This window comes from Anomaloglossus baeobatrachus, chromosome 4 (assembly GCF_048569485.1).
Source record: "Anomaloglossus baeobatrachus isolate aAnoBae1 chromosome 4, aAnoBae1.hap1, whole genome shotgun sequence".
Lineage (NCBI taxonomy): Eukaryota > Metazoa > Chordata > Amphibia > Anura > Aromobatidae > Anomaloglossus > Anomaloglossus baeobatrachus.
In genome coordinates this window covers 511334859-511354041 of record NC_134356.1, presented here as the reverse complement: position 1 = coordinate 511354041, position 19183 = coordinate 511334859, and the positions used below count along the sequence as shown (strand labels likewise).

Here is a 19183-nt window from a genome sequence, read left to right as displayed (position 1 = left end):
AACTGAGCAATGAGCAGGGGCAAAGGTCATTGTGAACGGAGGAGAGCAGGGTCAGCTGCGACATCACCCATTGTGATTGGTGGATCTTGTGTTATCAGCTGTATAGTGGTGTTATCTGTTATTCCAAAACTCTTCCTAAATGTACAGGAAGTAAGAGACTAATGGTTATGTCACACACAACGACAGCGATGACGACGTCGCTGCTAAGTCACCATTTTCTGTGACGTAGCAGCGATGTTGCTAGCGATGTCGCTGTGTGTGACATCCAGCAACGACCTGGCCCCTGCTGTGAGGTCGCCGGTTGTTGCTGAATGTCCTGGACCATTTTTTGGTCGTTGCTCTCCCGCTGTGAAGCGCACATTGCTGTGTGTGACAGCGAGAGAGCAACGAACTGAATGTGCAGGGAGCAGGGAGCCGGCTTCTGCGGATGCTGGTAACCAAGGTAAATATTGGGTAATCAAGCAAAGGCTTGGTTACCCGATATTTACCTTCGGTACCAGCGTCTGCAGCTTCCTGAAGCCGGCTCCCTGCTCACTGCACATGTAGCCAAGGTACACATCGGGTAACTATAAGCAAAGCGGTTTGCTTATTAACCCGATGTGTACTCTGGCTACGAGTGCAGCGATCCAGCGCTAAGCGGTGTGCGCTGGTAACCAAGGTAAATATCAAGTAACCAAGCGAAGCACTTGGCTTGGTTACCCGATATTTACCTTAGTTACCAAGCGTAGCAGCGCTTCCACGTGTCGCTGCTGGCTGGGGGCTGGTCACTGGTAAGATCTGCCTGTTTGACAGCTCACCAGCGACCATGTAATGACGCAGCAGCGATCCTGATAAGGTCAGATCGTCGTCATGATCGCTGCTGCGTCGCTACATGTGACCTAGGCTTTAAACAGCCCCAGTGGCCAGTGTGAAAATTGCAAGATTACTCATTTTTTTGGGGGGTATAAATAAAGATCATGATATGAAATAAAAACCACATTGCCAGCATTCTGGAAAAAAAATAAACAAAAGCTAATTAGGCTTTATTCATACGTCAGTAATTTTGCATCAGTGTCTATATGACAAAGCCAGGAGTGAAACTTGCAGAGAAAAACTATCATTGAAAGACTGACACCTATTCTGTGTTTTGAAGACACTTCTGGTTTTGGCTACAAATCAAAAATACTGATGTGTGAATGAGGCCTTAGGCTGTGTGCCCATAATTCCCTTTTGATGCTACGCATTTTCATTGTGTAGAAAGTGCAGCGACTTACAATTCCAGCAAAGTCCATGGGACTTGTACTCGTAGAAATCTCCTGCCCACTATGCTCTTTTTAATTCTACATACACTGACCTGTGGTGCGTGTTTCAGACCCACAATATGTCAATTTCTCTTGTGCATGCAGAGTTGTATGTGTAAACTTTTCTCATAGACTTGCATGAGATGTGGGAAAAAATGCACATGCATTTTTATTGTGTTTGTGTGGCGGAAATGCATCAAAAACATATGTAATCTACTGCACACCAGTAAAGTTTTGTCAAAGCCAAATACCAGGATGCATCACAAAGAAACTTTGCTTAAAACATGATATACAGAAAAAACAGACAAAAACCACAGTGTTTACAGGATAAAAAACACACTCAAAAACACAAGTAAATTATGCCACTTGCATTTTTTCAGTAACAGGTTCGAAATTCTACAGAAAATCTGCAACATGAAGAGATCACCAAATACTCATTGTGCGAACATAGACTAAGGCGGGCTTTGCACGCTGCGACATTGGTAATGTGTTACCGACGCTGCAGCGATAGTCCCCACCTCCGTCGCAGGTGAAATATCTTGTGATTGCTGCCGTAGCGAACATTATCGCTACGCTAGCTACACATTCACTCACCTGCCCTGCGACGTCGCTCTGGCCGGCGAACCGCCTCCTTATTAAGGGGGCGGGTCGTGCGGCGTCATAGCGATGTCACGGCAGCCAGCCAACAGAAGCGGAGGGGCGGAGATGAGCAGGACGTAAACATCCCGCCCATCTCTTTCCTTCCACATAGCCGGCCGGGACGCAGGTAGGAGATGTTCCTCGCTCCAGCGGCTTCATACACAGCGATGTGTGCTGCCTGCTGGAACGAGGAAGGAACATCGTACCGTCGCAGCAGCGACATAATGGAAATGTCGGACTCTACACCGATCATACGATAACGACGCTTTTGCGCTCGTTAATCGTATGTAAAAGGCTTTACACACTACGATGTCGACAGCGACGCCGGATGTGCGTCACTTTCGATTTGACCCCACCGACATCGCAGCTGCGATATCATAGTGTGCAAAGTACCCCTTAAAGGGAAACTAATTTCCTCAAGACACATACAAAAGTGATGTCATAATGAAAATGTTAAAATCTCACCAAAATATTCCAACAAAAATGTAAAAAACATTACAAGTATTTCTACTACTTTTAAAGTACCTAAAAGGAATCTGTCAGCGGATTCACACTTTCCTGAATACGGGCGGCATGAATCAGATCCTGAATGCGTGATATGCAGATAGGTACACTCTTCTCTGAAATAATCCGGTGTTGCAAAAATTATAGTTAGAAGATGTGACAGTGGACTATAGCCAGACACTAGACTAGTCTGGAGCCTGCTCCTCCCAGCGCAGAGAGGTGACTGACAGGTCCGCTCAGGGGTGCCGCTGGAGTAGCCTCATCTCTAAGGTCTTATAGCTATATTTTCTCTGAAATGCCGAAGCATTTTTGACAAAAATATATCTGGCTGCAATATATAGCCAGGCTCTGGTTCATGCGGTCTATGGTTTGGGCAGCATAAATCAGATGACCGGTTCCGTTTAAATGTACAGAAGACAATATTATTGGATACAGCAGACTGCTGCTATATTCTACACAGGCTTGTATTAGGTCGAATTCACAGGTCAGTATTTTTTAGTCGATGTTTGTATGCCAAAGCCAGGAGTAGAACTTAAAGGGATTGTCCACTAGTTTTATATTGATGTCGTATCCTTAGGATAAATCATCAATGTCTAGTTGGCAAGGGTCCGATACTCCACACCACCACTGATCAACTATTCCCGGTCCCGGCACCTGGAAATGCTCAGTTTCGAGCAGCTCCGTTTTCTTTTAGTGGCTGCGACCTGGTACTGCACATTCGCCTCCTATTGATCTGAATGGGAGGCGGATGTGTAGTATCCGGCCACGGCCTCCATCAGAAGACGGGGAAGCTCCTGAACTCAGCATTTCCAGGTGCTGCTGCCGGGTACCGAGTGTGACAACATGGACTCTGTCAGTGCCTATTATGGGTTAAGTTTCTTAAAATTCAGCCGGACATGAAGATAGTTTGTTTATAGATGAGGATAAGCCCCTCATTGTTTCTACAAGACTCTTAGGAGTCTAGTGTTACAGTTCTTGTTGAGTCATGTAATTGCCTTGGCCAGTGAAGGTCAGATACACAGACAAATCAATTAAGCGAACCTCCCCTTGTATACAGCTTGAAATCTAGCCAATAAGAGCCCAGTCTTATCCACCAATCGTGAAGACCCCAATGGTCTGCATGGAGAGCTCAGGGGTATAAGAAGGAGGTCTGTCCATTGTCCCGCTAGACTCTTGTTACATGCTACCAATCTAGGACCTGTGCATCCGATTGGCAAGCCATAACCGAACCTGGATTATAATACTATATGGACTTCAGCATCAAATGCAAGGATTCGGCTGAGATATCAAAGACTACCTTAGGAAGGAATCCAGATTGGGACAATCCAGTCACCTGACTACAGCCAACTTCCTAAATCTGGCGTCATTCCATTCTCGGTGGGTGCCCGCCGAAAGCGGGGTGCTGCTGGTTTGGAGTAAGTAATCCTGGAAGCTCTGAGGCACGGACATTCTAATCCCTGGTGAGCCAGTGGAAGGGTGAGAAACTGTTGCCGGTTACATTTTGTGGTTTTGCTGGTTATGTGCCATATGCCATTAACTATTTGGGGATCCAATAAAGTCTTATTATTGTGATTCCCTCATCCTGTGTTGTCTGAGTAGTGTTCCGCCCACGGTTAAGGAGGTCGGGCGTTCAGTTGGGATGAGCCCTGGGCCATGCTGTCTTTCTAAAGTCGGCCGGGCCAGAGCACCCACTGACCCCCGTGTCTCCACACCGAGAACAGCTGATCAGTGGGGGTGCGGAGTGTTGGATCCTGGCCGATCAGACATTGATGACTAGAGTTGAGTGGATCGGCTATAATCCGGGTCCGACGGATCCGGATCGGGTTGCTGCCGAAGTCCGGATCCGATCCTGAATCCGCGGCTATGTAAATGAATGGGGAGTCGGATCCGGGACGAGAGAGAGTGAGTGAGAGTGAGAGAGAGAGTGAGAGAGGAAAAAAAAAAACAAAACAAAAAACGGATCCGGATCGTGCACCCCGGATCCCGGGTACTGGTCGGACTCGGATCGGAACCTCGAACCGTGCGGATCCGGATTTTTCAGATCCGGGTCCGCTCAACACTATTGATGGCCTATCTATCCTAAGGATAGGCCATCAATGTAAAAGTAAGCGTCAAACTCTATAATTGAAAGACTGACACCTGTTCTGTGTTTTGGAGACACTTCTGGCTTTGTCGTACAAATATTAATCAAAAATACTGATGCGTGAATGAGGCCTTAGGGTACTCCCACTAAAATAAGAGGATAAAAAAGAAAAAATGCGGCTCAAAGATAGGACAACTCCAATGTGAATGGAACAAAGATCATAGATTATTAGATGTGTTCACTGTATCCCAACACACAACCTGGTTCAGTGTGTGATCTCATAACATCAGGGACTATACGCCTTGTAATTATGAATGGCTACTGGCGCACACCAGTTATTCTGAGATTAGGTAATTTAACAATTTTATGATTCAGTTATCAATTTGTCAACGGACTTCAGGTCACATCCAGAGTCAAAAACTATTCGGCAATCACAGGAGATGTTCCCTTCTTATCTAGATGGTTTCCAACACTACTTTGCCCGGGTTCCTTTGATCATATCTTCTCAGGAACTCTCCTTGCATTCCTACGCTCAGGGTTAAAACCGTTCTGCATCTGGAGCTTTTAGGATAACTCGGTGCCTGTGATCCCAATCACCAGTTTATAACTTCCGTGCTCTGCTTTAAAGGCCAAAATGAGTTTTCTGCCAGTTCATATAGCTGCCTGATAAAAGCGTCCACACACTTACCAGCATTTTCATCCCTCTGAAGAAATCACAGCTCATCACATATCACACTGCCTGCAGGTACAGAGAGTCCAGATGGCTGCACTATCTTGTATATTTATATCATTTAACCCTCAGAACCAAACACAAAAGACGGAGAATGTGCTCAGTAGCAGGCCCAAAAAATTATGCAAATCGCCTCAAATGTGAAAACCGGCAAACTGAGAAGTTATTCGGATTTATGATGAAAAACTGCAAGGTAAAATTCTATTCAATCAGCTACCATTTAAATGAGCAAGGTCTCAGACATGGCAAAGCCACACGCTGTAGGATTGCACTAAAGTAGTATGAGCAAGCATAACACATACGTGACATCTGCACCTAGAAAGGGCCACCATTTCTGGAAGTTGATAGCAATGCTGTGACAAAGTCATATGCCATCAGCCATGTCACCGGCAACTTACATTCAACTATAGTTTTGAGCAGCATTAAAGGGAATCTGTCACCAGATTTTTGCCACCTAATCGGAAAGCAGCATAATGTAGGGGCAGAGATCCTGATTCCATTGATGTGTCACTTACTGGGCTGCTTAGTGTAGTTTTGATAAAATCACTGTTTAATCAGCAGTAGATTATCATTAGAGGAGTACTTGGCCTGCTGCCTGGTAGTCCAGCATATTCATGAGCTCTGTACAACTGCTAGATCTGCAGCAGAGAAAACATTGATTTTATCAAAATGACAGCAAAAAGCTCAGTAAGTGACACATCACCGATATCAAGGTCTCGGTCTCTACATTATGCTGCTCTCAGATGGGGGAGCAAAAACCTGGTGACAGATTCCCTTTAATTAGAGGAGAATCACTGATGGTCAATACTCTCTGGTAAAAATGAGCAAATAAGTCCGCAGCCTACTGGTCCAGTATTCAGGTCAGTATTTTGTGGCCCTGAGAATTGCCTCCTACGAAGGGCTCATCTTTTGATTAAATGGCCTGGTGCGACAGCGCCTCATGTCGCATTGATGATTCATGGATGAACCAACAGGTGTGAACAGGTGCTACCTGAAAACACAATATAACTACAAAACACAAAACATCTGCACTCTAAAATGCTAACAATGAATAAAGGGCACTCTTTAACCAGACTGTGTCCATCTTCCTTTATACCTGGATCCTAGCTGCCAGGACATGTAGGTTTTTAAACCAGGTAGAGGCATTTCAGTTAGGGTCCCGGCATATTGAGATATACCTTACCGATGGTTACTGGGCTCACAAGTATTGGCCAATACATAAGTTAAATATCTATTTTTTTCCCCCAAATATTCCTATAGCAGTAATGCAATACCAGAGTTCACTTATTGTTAGCATTTCACTGTTTAGCTGTATAAGTTTTATAGTTGTGTGTTTTCAACTAGCACCTGTTCACACCTGTTGTACGTGCTGGTCAGTTTTTTTGATATACTGTATTTGTAGTTGTGACGGGGTATGCGACAGAGCAGTAAGGGACACCAGACCGATGAACAATCCAAAATGATTTAATGAGGCAGGGAGAATAAAACATCCAATATCCAAATGGTTCTTTAGAGTCCACACAAAGGAAACAGATCTGGGGCAATCCGACGCCAAGGAGAATGCAACAGTCCTCTGATGCGTTCCCTAAATCCAGCAGCGTGGCAGGCTGATCCTCAATGTCCAATCGTCCATGTAAGGGCCAAGAGGAGCTGGCCTGAGCACAGGTCCTCGCCCTTCAACCAACAAAGCATAACTAAACTAAAAAACATGTGGCTGAATCTCCCACCTCTCCTTGGATCCACCCCCTTAACATTTGCTACTTGTAGCTACTAGTTAGAAAGAAGTTCCTAGACAGTCTCCAGAGATTGTGTACTAGGGAAGCCCCCTGCAGAGGAGAACAATGTATATGCAATCCCCACCAGATCAAGGACAATAGCTACTGCTGAAGCCTGATTGCAATATGATACAGGCTGGGGGGATATAATGTTACAGTAGTCCATTTATTTCTGATTGAGCACTCCTCCCTATAACCACGCTGTGTCTACCTTCCTTTACAGCTGGATCCTAGCTGCCCAGACATTGAGGTTTTTAACCCAGATAGTGGCATGTGCAGCTGTATGTATTTTGCATTGATGGTGTTGTGATGGGTCAGCTAATGTCCGGTAAGACAGTTTGCAGGACTCCTGTCAAGTGACCACAAAATTCTGACCTGGCCACTAAACTCGGGTCCTGCAAATCCAATTCACTTATTTTTACTCTTCAGCTAAAGGGTTTTTTTCATTACAGAAAATGGCATCTTACAAGGACGTGCCAACACTGTGACAGGTAAAGACTCGAATACAACCAGAAATCCCACTAAACCTCTGGTTAAATGGGCCACTTAGATGTGTGTTCCAGAAGCAGGAGGTTGCAGTTCCAGTTGCTGGCCACCTTCTCCTACTTTGCTGGTGGGTGCAAGGTACATCCTAGGCGTGGCCATGGTTTCTGTGTTATTTCAACTTGCTGATAGTCTGTATGAAATATGGGCTTTGTGACCAAAATATCTAACAAGGAACATCCATTCTCCCTCATAGGGATCGAAGGGGAACAATGACATTTCAACAAACCTCAGCTACAACAAGCAATGAATGCTTTACTGCTTCTTCCTCAACCTTCTGTGAAAGAAATGGTCTACAAAAATAAAGTGACCACATCACAAACATTCAAAAGTGACAACTAATGTGGCTGCACGTCTAATGGCAGTCACTTTTGAGAGAAAAAAATCTGGCTGACACAAAAAAAAACTAACTACGGAATATGTAATAGGAAAAAAAAAAAGATTGCCAAGGTCACCTTGATTTAATACTATATTTTATGATATACTTTTAACTTCTGATGCTGTATCTTCTTTTCTTATTTCTCATGACGGCATAAACCCTATCAATACTGATGGGCGAATAGTAATATATTCGGGTTCGGATTATATGTACCGAATTCCGATTAGTATTCCAGTATTTGTCATGCATAACGAACCTAAAGTAACTCAATGGGGAACCCGAGCATTTATCTGGGAAATCTTCAAGAAAAATGCTCGGGTTCTCCATTCACTTGCATTAGGTTCGTTATTTGTAACGAATACTGGAATGGCTCTATATATTCGGTACAAATAATCCGAACCCAATATTTTACTATTTGCACATCAAACACAGTGAAATCCATGCTCCTAGTATAAGGCAGTGAAGTAACCAACCCTATTACCAAGGAGAGGGGTAACCTTTGTCAATTCAGTCACACTTTCAGGAGAAATAACATAAATGGCTCAAAGCCGGTTTTTAAAGGGAATCTGTTACTAGCTTTTTGCTACCCCATATGAGAGCAGCATGATGTAGGGGCAGAGACCCTGATTCCAGTGATGTATCACTCACTGGGCTGCTTGCTGCAGTTTTGATAAAATGACAGTTTAACCTGCTGCAGATCTCCCATTTTTCTGAAAGTGGAGCTCTACGTAACCCGCACCCACACCACTGATTGGCGGCTGTGTTTAGTGACAAGCTGAAAGGGCAGGGTCAAGCCCCATGGAAGCAAGGACTACAATAAAGAAGGTGTAGATTTAATCTATATTAGTGATTTAACTTATATATGTTTGGTTTACGGTACAAAAACCTTTTTTTCTTTAATTAAAATTGAAAAAAAAAAAATTGTACCTCTCAAACTTTTAATGTGTCTGTCCTTAAACAGATCGTCATACTGCACAAAATTGTTTAAAAATAACATTTTCCACATGTCCACTATCAGATGGCATGGTTTTTTTGTGTCCATTTATTTTTTAAAGACAGTAGAATGTTTAGAAATAGAAAGAAAAATTCAGCTCACCGATCCTGCTGTTCACCGCTCGGTTTGGACCCAGCGCGCGGAAGGCTTGGCTGCCAAATATTCAGAAATGAAAAAAGAAAGAACGTCCAGCGCAGTCCTCAGTTTGTAGAATAAAATCCAAAAATGTATTTAAGGTACATGACTAAGATTAGGTTTCGAAACACGTAGTTCGATGTGGTACTAGATTAACCTTTTCATTCTGCTGACTGCTATATTTTAATGGAATTACCTTAAATAAATTTTTGGATTTTATTCTACAAACTGAGGACTGCGCTGGACGTTCTTTCTTTCTTCATTTCTGAATGTTTAGAAATGTTACAGCAATTATTCAAACTTTCAAGAAACTTTCAGTAACCTATTTATTAGGGGCCGATTTAGTTCCCAGGTGCCTTTGAGGCAGGGCTGAGGAGTCGGTAAGCCAAACCTCTGACTCCAACTTCTCAATTTCCCTGATTCCGACTCAGACTCCCTCATACAGTAGAACCCAGAAGTTTCCATCCACTATCCATAAAGACACATATCCATGTTTTTCTCACTGACATACAAGAATAAACCTTTCCCATTTTAGGTCAATTAAGAACCAAAATTATTTACCGTATTTTTCGGACTATAAGACGCACTTTTTCCCCCAAAATTTTGGGGGAAAGTGGGGGGTGCGTCTTATAGTCCGATGGCTGCGGTGCGGTGGTGGTGGAGCTGGTGAAGGCGGGTGTGGTGGTGGAGCGGGGCAGGCTGTAGCAGCGATTCCCTGACCACGTGGGCCCGCTCATTTGATATGCATGCCCATCATCTCTCAGCCCTGAAGCCGGCACTGACAGGTGAGCGGGATGATGGGCGGGGGATGCGTGCATACTAAAGAGCCGGCCCGCGTTATCACCCCAGGCAACTACAGCCTGGAGTGATCATGTGCGGTTGTATTCACTGCCCCCCGTGCACCATCATCAGCGCGGGGGGCAGTGAATAAGTACGGTATACTCACTGTTCCCCTGCAGCATCACTGTGTCATCCAGTCTGTGTGCCAAATGATCTGTGTAGAGAGCAGTGAGCACAGCGATGACGTCATCGCTGTACACACGGCTCCACACAGGTCAGCTGGCACACAGACTGGAAGCGAACGATGCTGCGTGGAGTGAGGAGAGGTGAGTAAACAGCGCTGTTACCGCAAATCTGGCCGTGGCTGAAGTGAGTGCGAGATCCACGGTGACTTCAGTCAGGTGATGTGCGGTGACAGCTGAAGTCACCGCTGATCCCGGCGGCTAACTTAACTTACGGCCTGACCCTCACAGAGAGCGGTCGTGTTCTATGGCTGCTCTCTGTGACTGTCAGATGTAGCAGAGCTGGATGCGTCGTGGGACTTGGTGTGGATTACATCGGACCTGGGTGTTTTAGGGGTTAATAAAGTGGTGAAAGAGGGTGTTTTTTTGTCTTTTATTTCAAATAAAGGATTTGTATGTGTTTATTTACTTTCACTACAGCTTAGTGATGAGGGGGTGTCTCAGACGCCTGCCATCACTAAGCTAGAACTTAGTGGCAGCTACGGGCTGCTGCCATTAACTCCTTATTACCCCAATTGCCACCGCATCAGGGCAATCGGGATGAGCTGGGAAAAGTCCCAGGACTGTCGCATCTAATAGATGCGGCAATTCTATGCGGCTGCTGGCTGATATTTTTAGGCTTGGGGGACTCCCAGTAATGTGAGTCTCCCCAGCCTGAGAATACCAGCCTCCAGCTGTGAGACTTTATCTTGGCTGGTTATCAAAATTGGGGGAACCGCACACCGGTTTTTTTTTTTTTGTTTGTTTTTTTAAATTACCCCCAAACAGTGTCAGCAGCAGATGCTCGCCCCATAACAGTGTGTCATGACCAAGTTTTTTGCTTAAAAATTTTATTTTCCTATTTTCTTTCTCTAAAACTAGGGTGCGTCTTATTGTCCGGTGCGTCTTATAGTCCGAAAAATATGGTATATTTACCAAACGCCAGAATAATGAGAGGGAGAGATAATGTTTTAAAGCATTTTATTATTTTCTGAAAATTCATAAGTTTAGATCCATTTTATTAGTATTTGGTTCCATTGCCCTTAAACAGTTTGACTTGGGTCAAATGTTTTGGATCTCCTTCCACAAGCTTCTCACAATAGCTGGTAGGAATTTGGGCCCACTCCTGACAGAACTGGTGTAACTGGGCCATGTTCGTAGGTCGCCTTGCTCGTTCTGGCATTTTCAGCTTTGCCCATAAATTTTAAATAGGATTGAGATAACAATATATAATATTTATTCACTTATATAGTGCTATTAATTCCATAGCGCTTTACATACATCAGCAATCAGGGTTTTGTGATGACCACTCCATAACATTGACTTTGTTATCCTTAAGCCACTTTGTAACCAGTTTGGCAGTATGCTTTGGGTCATTGTCCATTTGGAAGACCCATTTCCACTCAAGCTTTAAGTTCCTGGTTGATGTCTTGAGCTGTTGCTTCAGCATTGCCATATAATTTTTTTTCTCATGATGCCATCTGTTTTGTGAAGTGCACCAGTCCCTCCTGCAGCAAAACAGCCCCACAACATACTGCTGCCACCCTCATGTTTCACAGTTGGGATGGTGTTCTTTGGTTTCAAAGCTTCTCCCTTTTTCCTCTAATCGTAATGATAATCATTATGGCCAAACAGTTCAATTTTAGTTTCGTCAGACCAGAGGACATGTCTACAAAAATTAAATTAGTCTTTGTTCCTGTGTGCATTTGCAAACATTAATCTGTCTTTTTTATATGTTTATTTTGGAGTAATGACTTTTTCCTGGCAGAGTGGCTTTCAGCCCATATTGATACAGTAGTTGTTTCACTGTGGATACTGACACAATCTTACCAGCTTCCGCCAGCATCTTCACAAGGTCTTTTGCTTTTGTTGTTGGGTTGATATGCGCATGTCTTACCAAAGCATGTTCATCTCTGGTACACAGAACCCGTCTCTTTCCTGAGTGGTATGATGGCTGGACATTTCCATCTTGTTTGTACTTGCATATAATTGTTTGTACAGATAAACAAGACACCTTCATGTACCTGGAAATTGCACCTAAGGATGAACCAGACTTATGCAAGTTCACAATTCTCTTCCTGAGATCTTGGCTGATTTCTTTTGACTTTCTCATGATGCTACACAAAGAAGCAGTGTGTTTTAGGTGTGCATTAAAATACATCCACAGGTGTGTCTCTAATTAACGCAGATGTTGCAAATAAACCATCAGAAGCTTCCAAAGACATGATATCATCATATGGGCTGCCCCATATTGTTTAAAAGCATAGTACTATTAAGGGGGCTTTACACGCAATGACATCGCTAACGAGATGTCGCTGGGGTCACGGAATTCGTGACGCACATCCGGCCTCGTTAGCGACATCGTTGCGTGTGAAACGCACGAACGACCGCTAACGATCAAAATTACTCACCATATTGTTGATACGTCGTTCTAATCTCAAATATCATTGCTGTTGAAGGACGCAGGTTGTTTGTCGTTCCTGCGGCAGCACACATCGCTATGTGTGACACCGCAGGAACGAGAATCATCATCATACCTGCGGCCGCCGGCAATGAGGAAGGAAGGAGGTGGGCGGGATGTTCCGGCCGCTCATCTCCCCCCCTCCGCTTCTATTGGGCGGCCGCTTAGTGACGCCACTGTGACACCGAACGAACCCCCCCCTTTGAAGGGAGGCGGTTCGCTGGCCATAGTGACGTCGCTAGGCAGGTAAGTATGTGTGACGGGGACTAACAATGTTGTGCACCACGGGCAGCAATTTGCCCGTGACGCACAACCGACAGGGGCGGGTGCTTTCACCAGCGACATCGCTAGCGATGTCGCTGTGTGTAAAGTGGCCTTTAGTGTATGGAAACTTTTTACTTTGCAGAAAGAAATAAAAATGCCTCTCTCTCTCTCTCTCTCTCTCTCTCATTATTCTGGCATTTGGTAAATATAAATCATTTTGGCTCTTTTTTAAGTGTGTGGGAGTAGCCAAACATACAAAAACTGATATAAATCTGGTACTGCTGTAATCTTACTGACTCAAAAAATATAAACAAATTATCACTTGTTTATTATGCCTCATTCAGCAAGACTCTGCTCACATTTATCCTGCACTCTACGCTGAGCGCTTGCATCAGCATTTGTGTGTACATTTCTGAAATTCGTGATATAGACAGAACCCCCAACGGAACATATAAGGCAGAGGGAGTCATTTTGGACTATGTCTGCCTATGATCTGATGGTGACCGTTTTTTAAACATTCATAAAAGTGCGTTCAACACAATTTTGTGCACTTCTGGAAAGGACAATGCTGAACAGAGGCCAGAGAGTCCAGAGTAATTCTGTAACCTCATTACTGTGAATGAATCCGTAGGGGAGGGGTCATCTGAGTCACGTGATTTAGATGGAAACACTGATGTAAGTGCTCAGTGTACAGCACAGGATAAATGTGATAAATTTCATGTCAACTGTTCCCAATAAAAACTTCAAATCAATGCAAAAAAATATACAACAATCAAGTTTGTAATCTGTAAATGGAAATATAGGGGGCTGTCATGTTTCTCGTAACACAAAAGCTCTGGAAAAGCCCTATGGCTCCTTGCTCCCCAAAAGAGATCCAGCAAATTCTGCGCTCTCAAATCCAAACACCCCTCTCCCTTTTGTAGTTTATCCAAACAAGGGTTAAGGCTATGTGCGCACGTGTGCGTAATTCATGCAGTTACGCTGCGCTTTGTAGCTGCATGCATCCTGCGCCCCCTGCACAATCTATGGAGATTATGCAGGGGCCGGGCGCACGTGGCGTCTTAGAGCGCAGCGCTTCGGCTGCTGCCCGAATCGCTGCGTTCTAGGAAGTGACATATCACTTCTTCCGTGCGCTTTGCCGGCAGCTCCTGCTTGGTCTATGGCAGGAGCTGCAGGCAGAGCGCACGTTCTCTGCCAGCACCATGCGCTTCAGAACGCAGCTTTTCAGCACACATAGTCTTAGTTGCGAGCTATGATTTAGCACATGGAAAGTTGAGACATTAGTGGTAGGAATCATCCATATTTAGATACACCTTGCCATGGTTGGATGGCTTTTGCACTTTTTGAAAAAGAAAAAAAAAATGTTAACTAAGCAATTTATGTTTTTAATGTGTATAGCAATAATGCAGTTCCCACATCCATTGATGTCAGTGTAGTGACACATAGTGTATATGTTTTTATGTTGGCCTGTGTATTGTGCGCCTGTACATTAATACTAAAAGGTGTGTGGGCCATTTTTTGATCTTTTTCCCTGTAGCTGTCTTGTGTATATTATGGCCAAGAAGTAGACAAAGTAATTCATACATCCTTGGCTATTGAGTTGCCAGCCTGCAAAGACCCATGTAATTTTTGATAACTTAAAATGTCAGTAAATTCCACTGTATAAACACGATTTTACACAAACTATAAATTTTATAGCTTGCAAGATAAAGATATATAACACATTCAAAAGCAACATTTTCTTATCTAGATCTAGAAAACACACATTGTGTTTCATACAGATTTGTACCTTATCTGAAAAGAAGTTCTGGTTTATTAGAAAAGTGTGTCCTAAATTTCAACACAATTTGACAGATTTTTGTTTCAAATTTCTGGCACAAAGTAAGCCATCTAATAGGTGATGAAAACCTAAGGTGCATTTACATTGCTCTTAGGCCCGTTTCACGCGTCAGTGAAAACAGGCAGACGTTCTTCACTGACGTGTAAAACACGCACAAGTCCCTCCGTGTTCAGTGATTCACGGCACACATGGATTATCCATGATACGTTATCCGTGATTGCACATGGACGTATACTCACCGGTCCTGTTCCTGCTCTCCATGGTGCTGAACTCCTCGGCTGTGCAACATCTGCCCACCGCTCTCTGCAGCTACTTCCAGGTCGGCTCTAGTTGCATTCATGAATATTCATGAGCCGGCCAGGAAGCTGCAGAGAGCACAGGCTGCACAGAGCGTCGTTGGAGAATTTGAGTTGAAAATGTTTATTATTTTCAATGTATGTGTTTTTCTGGCACGTGTTTCATGGATCACACCACTGCGTGGTCCGTGATACATCAGTGATGCCAGAAAAAAAACGGACATGTCTCCATGTGGCAATCACGGACACGCTTCTATGCTGTACGGAGACACGGTCAGTGAAAAATCACTGATGTGTGCGCAGACCCATTGATTATAATGGGTCTGCGTATGTCAGTGATTCTGGTACGTATAAAAAAAAAGCACAAACGTACCAGAATCACTGACGTGTGAAACAGGCCTTAGGAACACTTGTTCCTGATAATCATGCAGTGAAAACAGGTAGACGATCATCCAATGAATCAGCAAATAAATTGATTGCTGGGTGAATTGATCTTTTGGATTGGTTAAAAGACCAAAGTTCTTGGATGGACGCTGTCCTGTGCAAACCGGACCTGCACTGCCAGGAACAATGGTATCCTATGTGCACAGATTGATCTATCACTGATCAGTTCACTCTGATCTGCCTATTAAATGACTGCTCATCTACAACCATTATCGACTGTTATAAACCAATTTAACCCCTTCAGCCCCGGGGCACTTTCCGTTTTTGCGTTTTTGTTTTTTGCTCCCCTTCTTCAGAGAGCCGTAACTTTTTTATTTTTCCGTCAATCTTGCCATATGAGGGCTTGTTTTTTGCGGGACAAGTTGTACTTTTAAATGAAACCATAGATTTTACCATATGGTGTACTGGAAAACAGCAAAAAAATTCCAAGTGTGGAAAAACTGCAAAAAAAAGTGTGATGGCACAATAGTTTTTGGGATGTTTTATTCACGGTGTTCACTATATGGTAAAACTGATGTGTGGATATGATGCCTGAGGTCGGTGCGAGTTTGTAGATACCAAACATGTATAGGTTTACTTGTATCTAAGGGGTTAAAAAAATTTGTAAAGGAATCCAGCTCACCCACGTCTGACCTCACCACACCTCAGACACTGATCCGGCCTTGCCCTGGCCGCAGCAATGAGAAAAGAAGGAAAGCGATCCAGCTGAGTGACCAGGTGATTTATAAATCACCTGGTCACTCAGCTGGATCGCTTTCCTTCGTTAAAAAAAATTCACAAGCTTGTCCAATAAAAGTGGCGCACGTTTTGCGCCATTTTCTGAAACACGTAACATTCTCATTTTTCTGGATCTATGGCTCAGTGACGGCTTATTTTTTGCGTCTCGAGCTGTCGTTTCTAATGGTACCATTTTAGCGCAGATGCTACGTTTTGATCGCCTGTTATTGCATTTTGCGTAAAACTTGCGGCGACCAAAAAACGGAATTTTGGTGTTTGGAATTTTTTTGCCACTACGCCGTTTACCAATCAGATTAATTGATTTTATATTTTGATAGATCGGGCATTTCTGAATGCGGCGATACCAAATATGTGTATATTTATTTATTTTTTAACCTTTTAATTTTCAATGGGGGGAAAGGGGGGTGATTTGAACTTTTAGGTTTTTTGTTTTTTTTTATATTTTTTAAATTTTTTATTTTTTTTATTTTACTAGTCCCCCTATGGGGCTATAGCGATCAGTAATCCGATCGCTCTTATCTATCTGCTGATTACAGCTATATAGCTGTAAACAGCAGATTTAGTCACTTCCTGTTTCTCTCTGCTCTCGGTCAAGGGAAAACGAAAGTGAAACTTCATAGCTGCAGGCGTCATCACATGACCCTGTGCTACGATGGCAACCACTGAAAGTCACGTGATCACGCACGTGACTTCCAGTGGGGGCGGTGGTAAGTAAAAATCATGGCCGCGCGCATATAGATCTCGCTGCCAGACTTTGACAGCGAGATTTAAGGGGTTAAATGTTGCGAGTGGAAGCGATTCCACTTGCAACATGCAGGCACACATGTCAGCTGTTGAAAACAGCTGATATGTGTGCCGACCGCCGCCTGCCCGCGGCAGGGGGCGGGGCTTAACGGGACACGCTCCATGACTGATATATCCGTCCATGGTCGTGAAGGGGTTAAAGACCAAATCTAACGATGAACCACATTTATCAAAAAGCATGAATCACAATGTGAAATCTGGTGCATTTCAAGAATGTCAAGATTAAGATTACACTAAGAATTAGAGATGACAGTAGAATGGGAGAATTAATTAGAAGAAGGGCGACTCTCCTCATTTCCCAGCTCTTCTTTTGATTAGCCGGGTTTAAGCTATGTAGGTCTTGTGTGCGTCATATGTCTAAGTTATGATGTCACGGCAGGCCAGATAATCAAAAGCAGAGCAGGTGATGATAGAGGTAAGGGGATTTACAGGCCTCCCATCCTCAATAACAGATTATTGACCGGGCTGATTCTCCCATTTCAATTTAACAGTATTGATAAATTTGCCTCAATGCCACCTTCTGTTGGGCGCTGTACTCATACTCACTTGGATGTGTTGGTTCAACAGCTACTCGCACAATTGGCGTTGCTTCAAAGTTTAGTGGAATAAATGGTGGACATGCTGGTGTTGTGGAGAGTGTAGCGGACTTCAAAACACAGTCTTCTAAGCCGCTTATACCTAAGTGGACAGAAACACAGGAACATATGAACATAGAACATGAGAAAATAAATGAATATAGACGAAAATAGACAAGCACATAGAAAACTGGAAACAAACAGATGTAGCAAGAATTAAAGGGGTATTTCAAAGTTATTAGATTACTTTAGTCAGCATGAAAATAAGTTTGCAGATGACTTGCGGTTTCCATCTGCTGTCTCCTCCAATAAGAGGTTTTATCTTTCATAATATACAGCTTGTTTACATGGAGCTCAGCCTCCAGACCGTGGCAAGGAGCGCACAGTAGTTATATTCCAGGAGAGGGGTTGACTCCTAACATACCAGTCATCCCTCTCCAGCACATTGATTTCTTTAAAGCAATTAACTCATCACCTCCCTCTCAGCTCCTGACAAACTGCTTTTATAAATCTTACAAAATCACCAGGCTGCAACATCGGCTTCTACCAGAGCAGTTCTCCTAATCACAGACCCTCACTGCCCGGAGTTGGGTGCTTCTTCATATGCCCTATCTCTATTGTAAATCTGGAGATCGCAGTGTAGACTCAGATCAATCCACTGATAGATTGATGTCTAACATGTAATATGACGTAGAAGGAAATCGGGTATATACCGCGCTGATACTCAACAGTGTATTAATAGGATTCCATTATTTGTTGTACAGGTCTACGCATTTCAGAGACATCCATCTCCTTCCTCAAGACATCAAAGGAACAATACTGATGAGCCTCGTATACTCACTGATAAAATGTTCACTTTAAATGGGTGTCCAACCATAGACTACAAGTCTGCAATCATGCTATGTGACTGCAGACTTGTGAAACCTCTGCTCTGGGAGGATTCTCCGGTGCCCATAACCACAAGTATGTGATATGCGAGGGAATTCAGTGAGGCTGGACGTATGCAAATCACATACTTGCGGTCACATGACTGCCGCTCCCAGCACTGGCGGACAATCCTCAGTGTGGAGTGTGCGCACTGTGAAGATTCACAAGTCTGCAGTCACATAAGGTAAGACAACCCCTTTAACTTTATTTACTCATTATTAATGTTACAGTGCTTTACAGACCTGATCATCACTGTCCCCATTGGGGCTCACAATCTAAATTCACTATGTCTTTAGAGGAAACTGGAGAACCCGGAGGAAACCCACACAAATATGGGAGAACATTCAAACTCCTTGAAGATGTTGTCCTTAGTGGGATTTGAACACAGGACTGCAGTGCTAACCACTGAGCCACCTTGGTGCCTTCAAGCAAATACACACCGATTCTGACATGGATTACATGGATTCTCATAGGAAGTACACCAGCCTCATCAGATCCAAGAGATGTCATAATATATACAGTTTGCGTGTGAACCCTGATGACAGATCCACTTTAAATGTCTCGGTTAAGGGACAACATTTTGACAGAATATTTATTACATATGCATAGCTTAATGAGAGCAGCCTATTAAAAAGCTAGCAGCTGTTTCATTCACTGTGCTATACAGATATTCATTCTGCAAGAGTGTGACTTGCTGAAGAGAACGTTAAGGTAAATTCTAGCTCTGTAATTTAGCAGAAAGTCTCTAAGCTGTGACTAACACAATGACAA

The 19183-nt window shown here is 43.6% G+C and overlaps 1 protein-coding gene across 1 annotated transcript in view; it reads right to left on the bottom strand.

The window, feature by feature from the left end:
* The window catches only part of EFL1 (elongation factor like GTPase 1), a 472312-nt gene that overhangs the window by 79150 nt on the left and 373979 nt on the right, over positions 1 to 19183 (bottom strand). The window contains exon 16 of the mRNA XM_075345858.1: positions 17457 to 17588. Coding sequence (XP_075201973.1) covers positions 17457 to 17588 — 132 coding nt within the window. The remainder of the gene's footprint in view (positions 1 to 17456; positions 17589 to 19183) is intronic.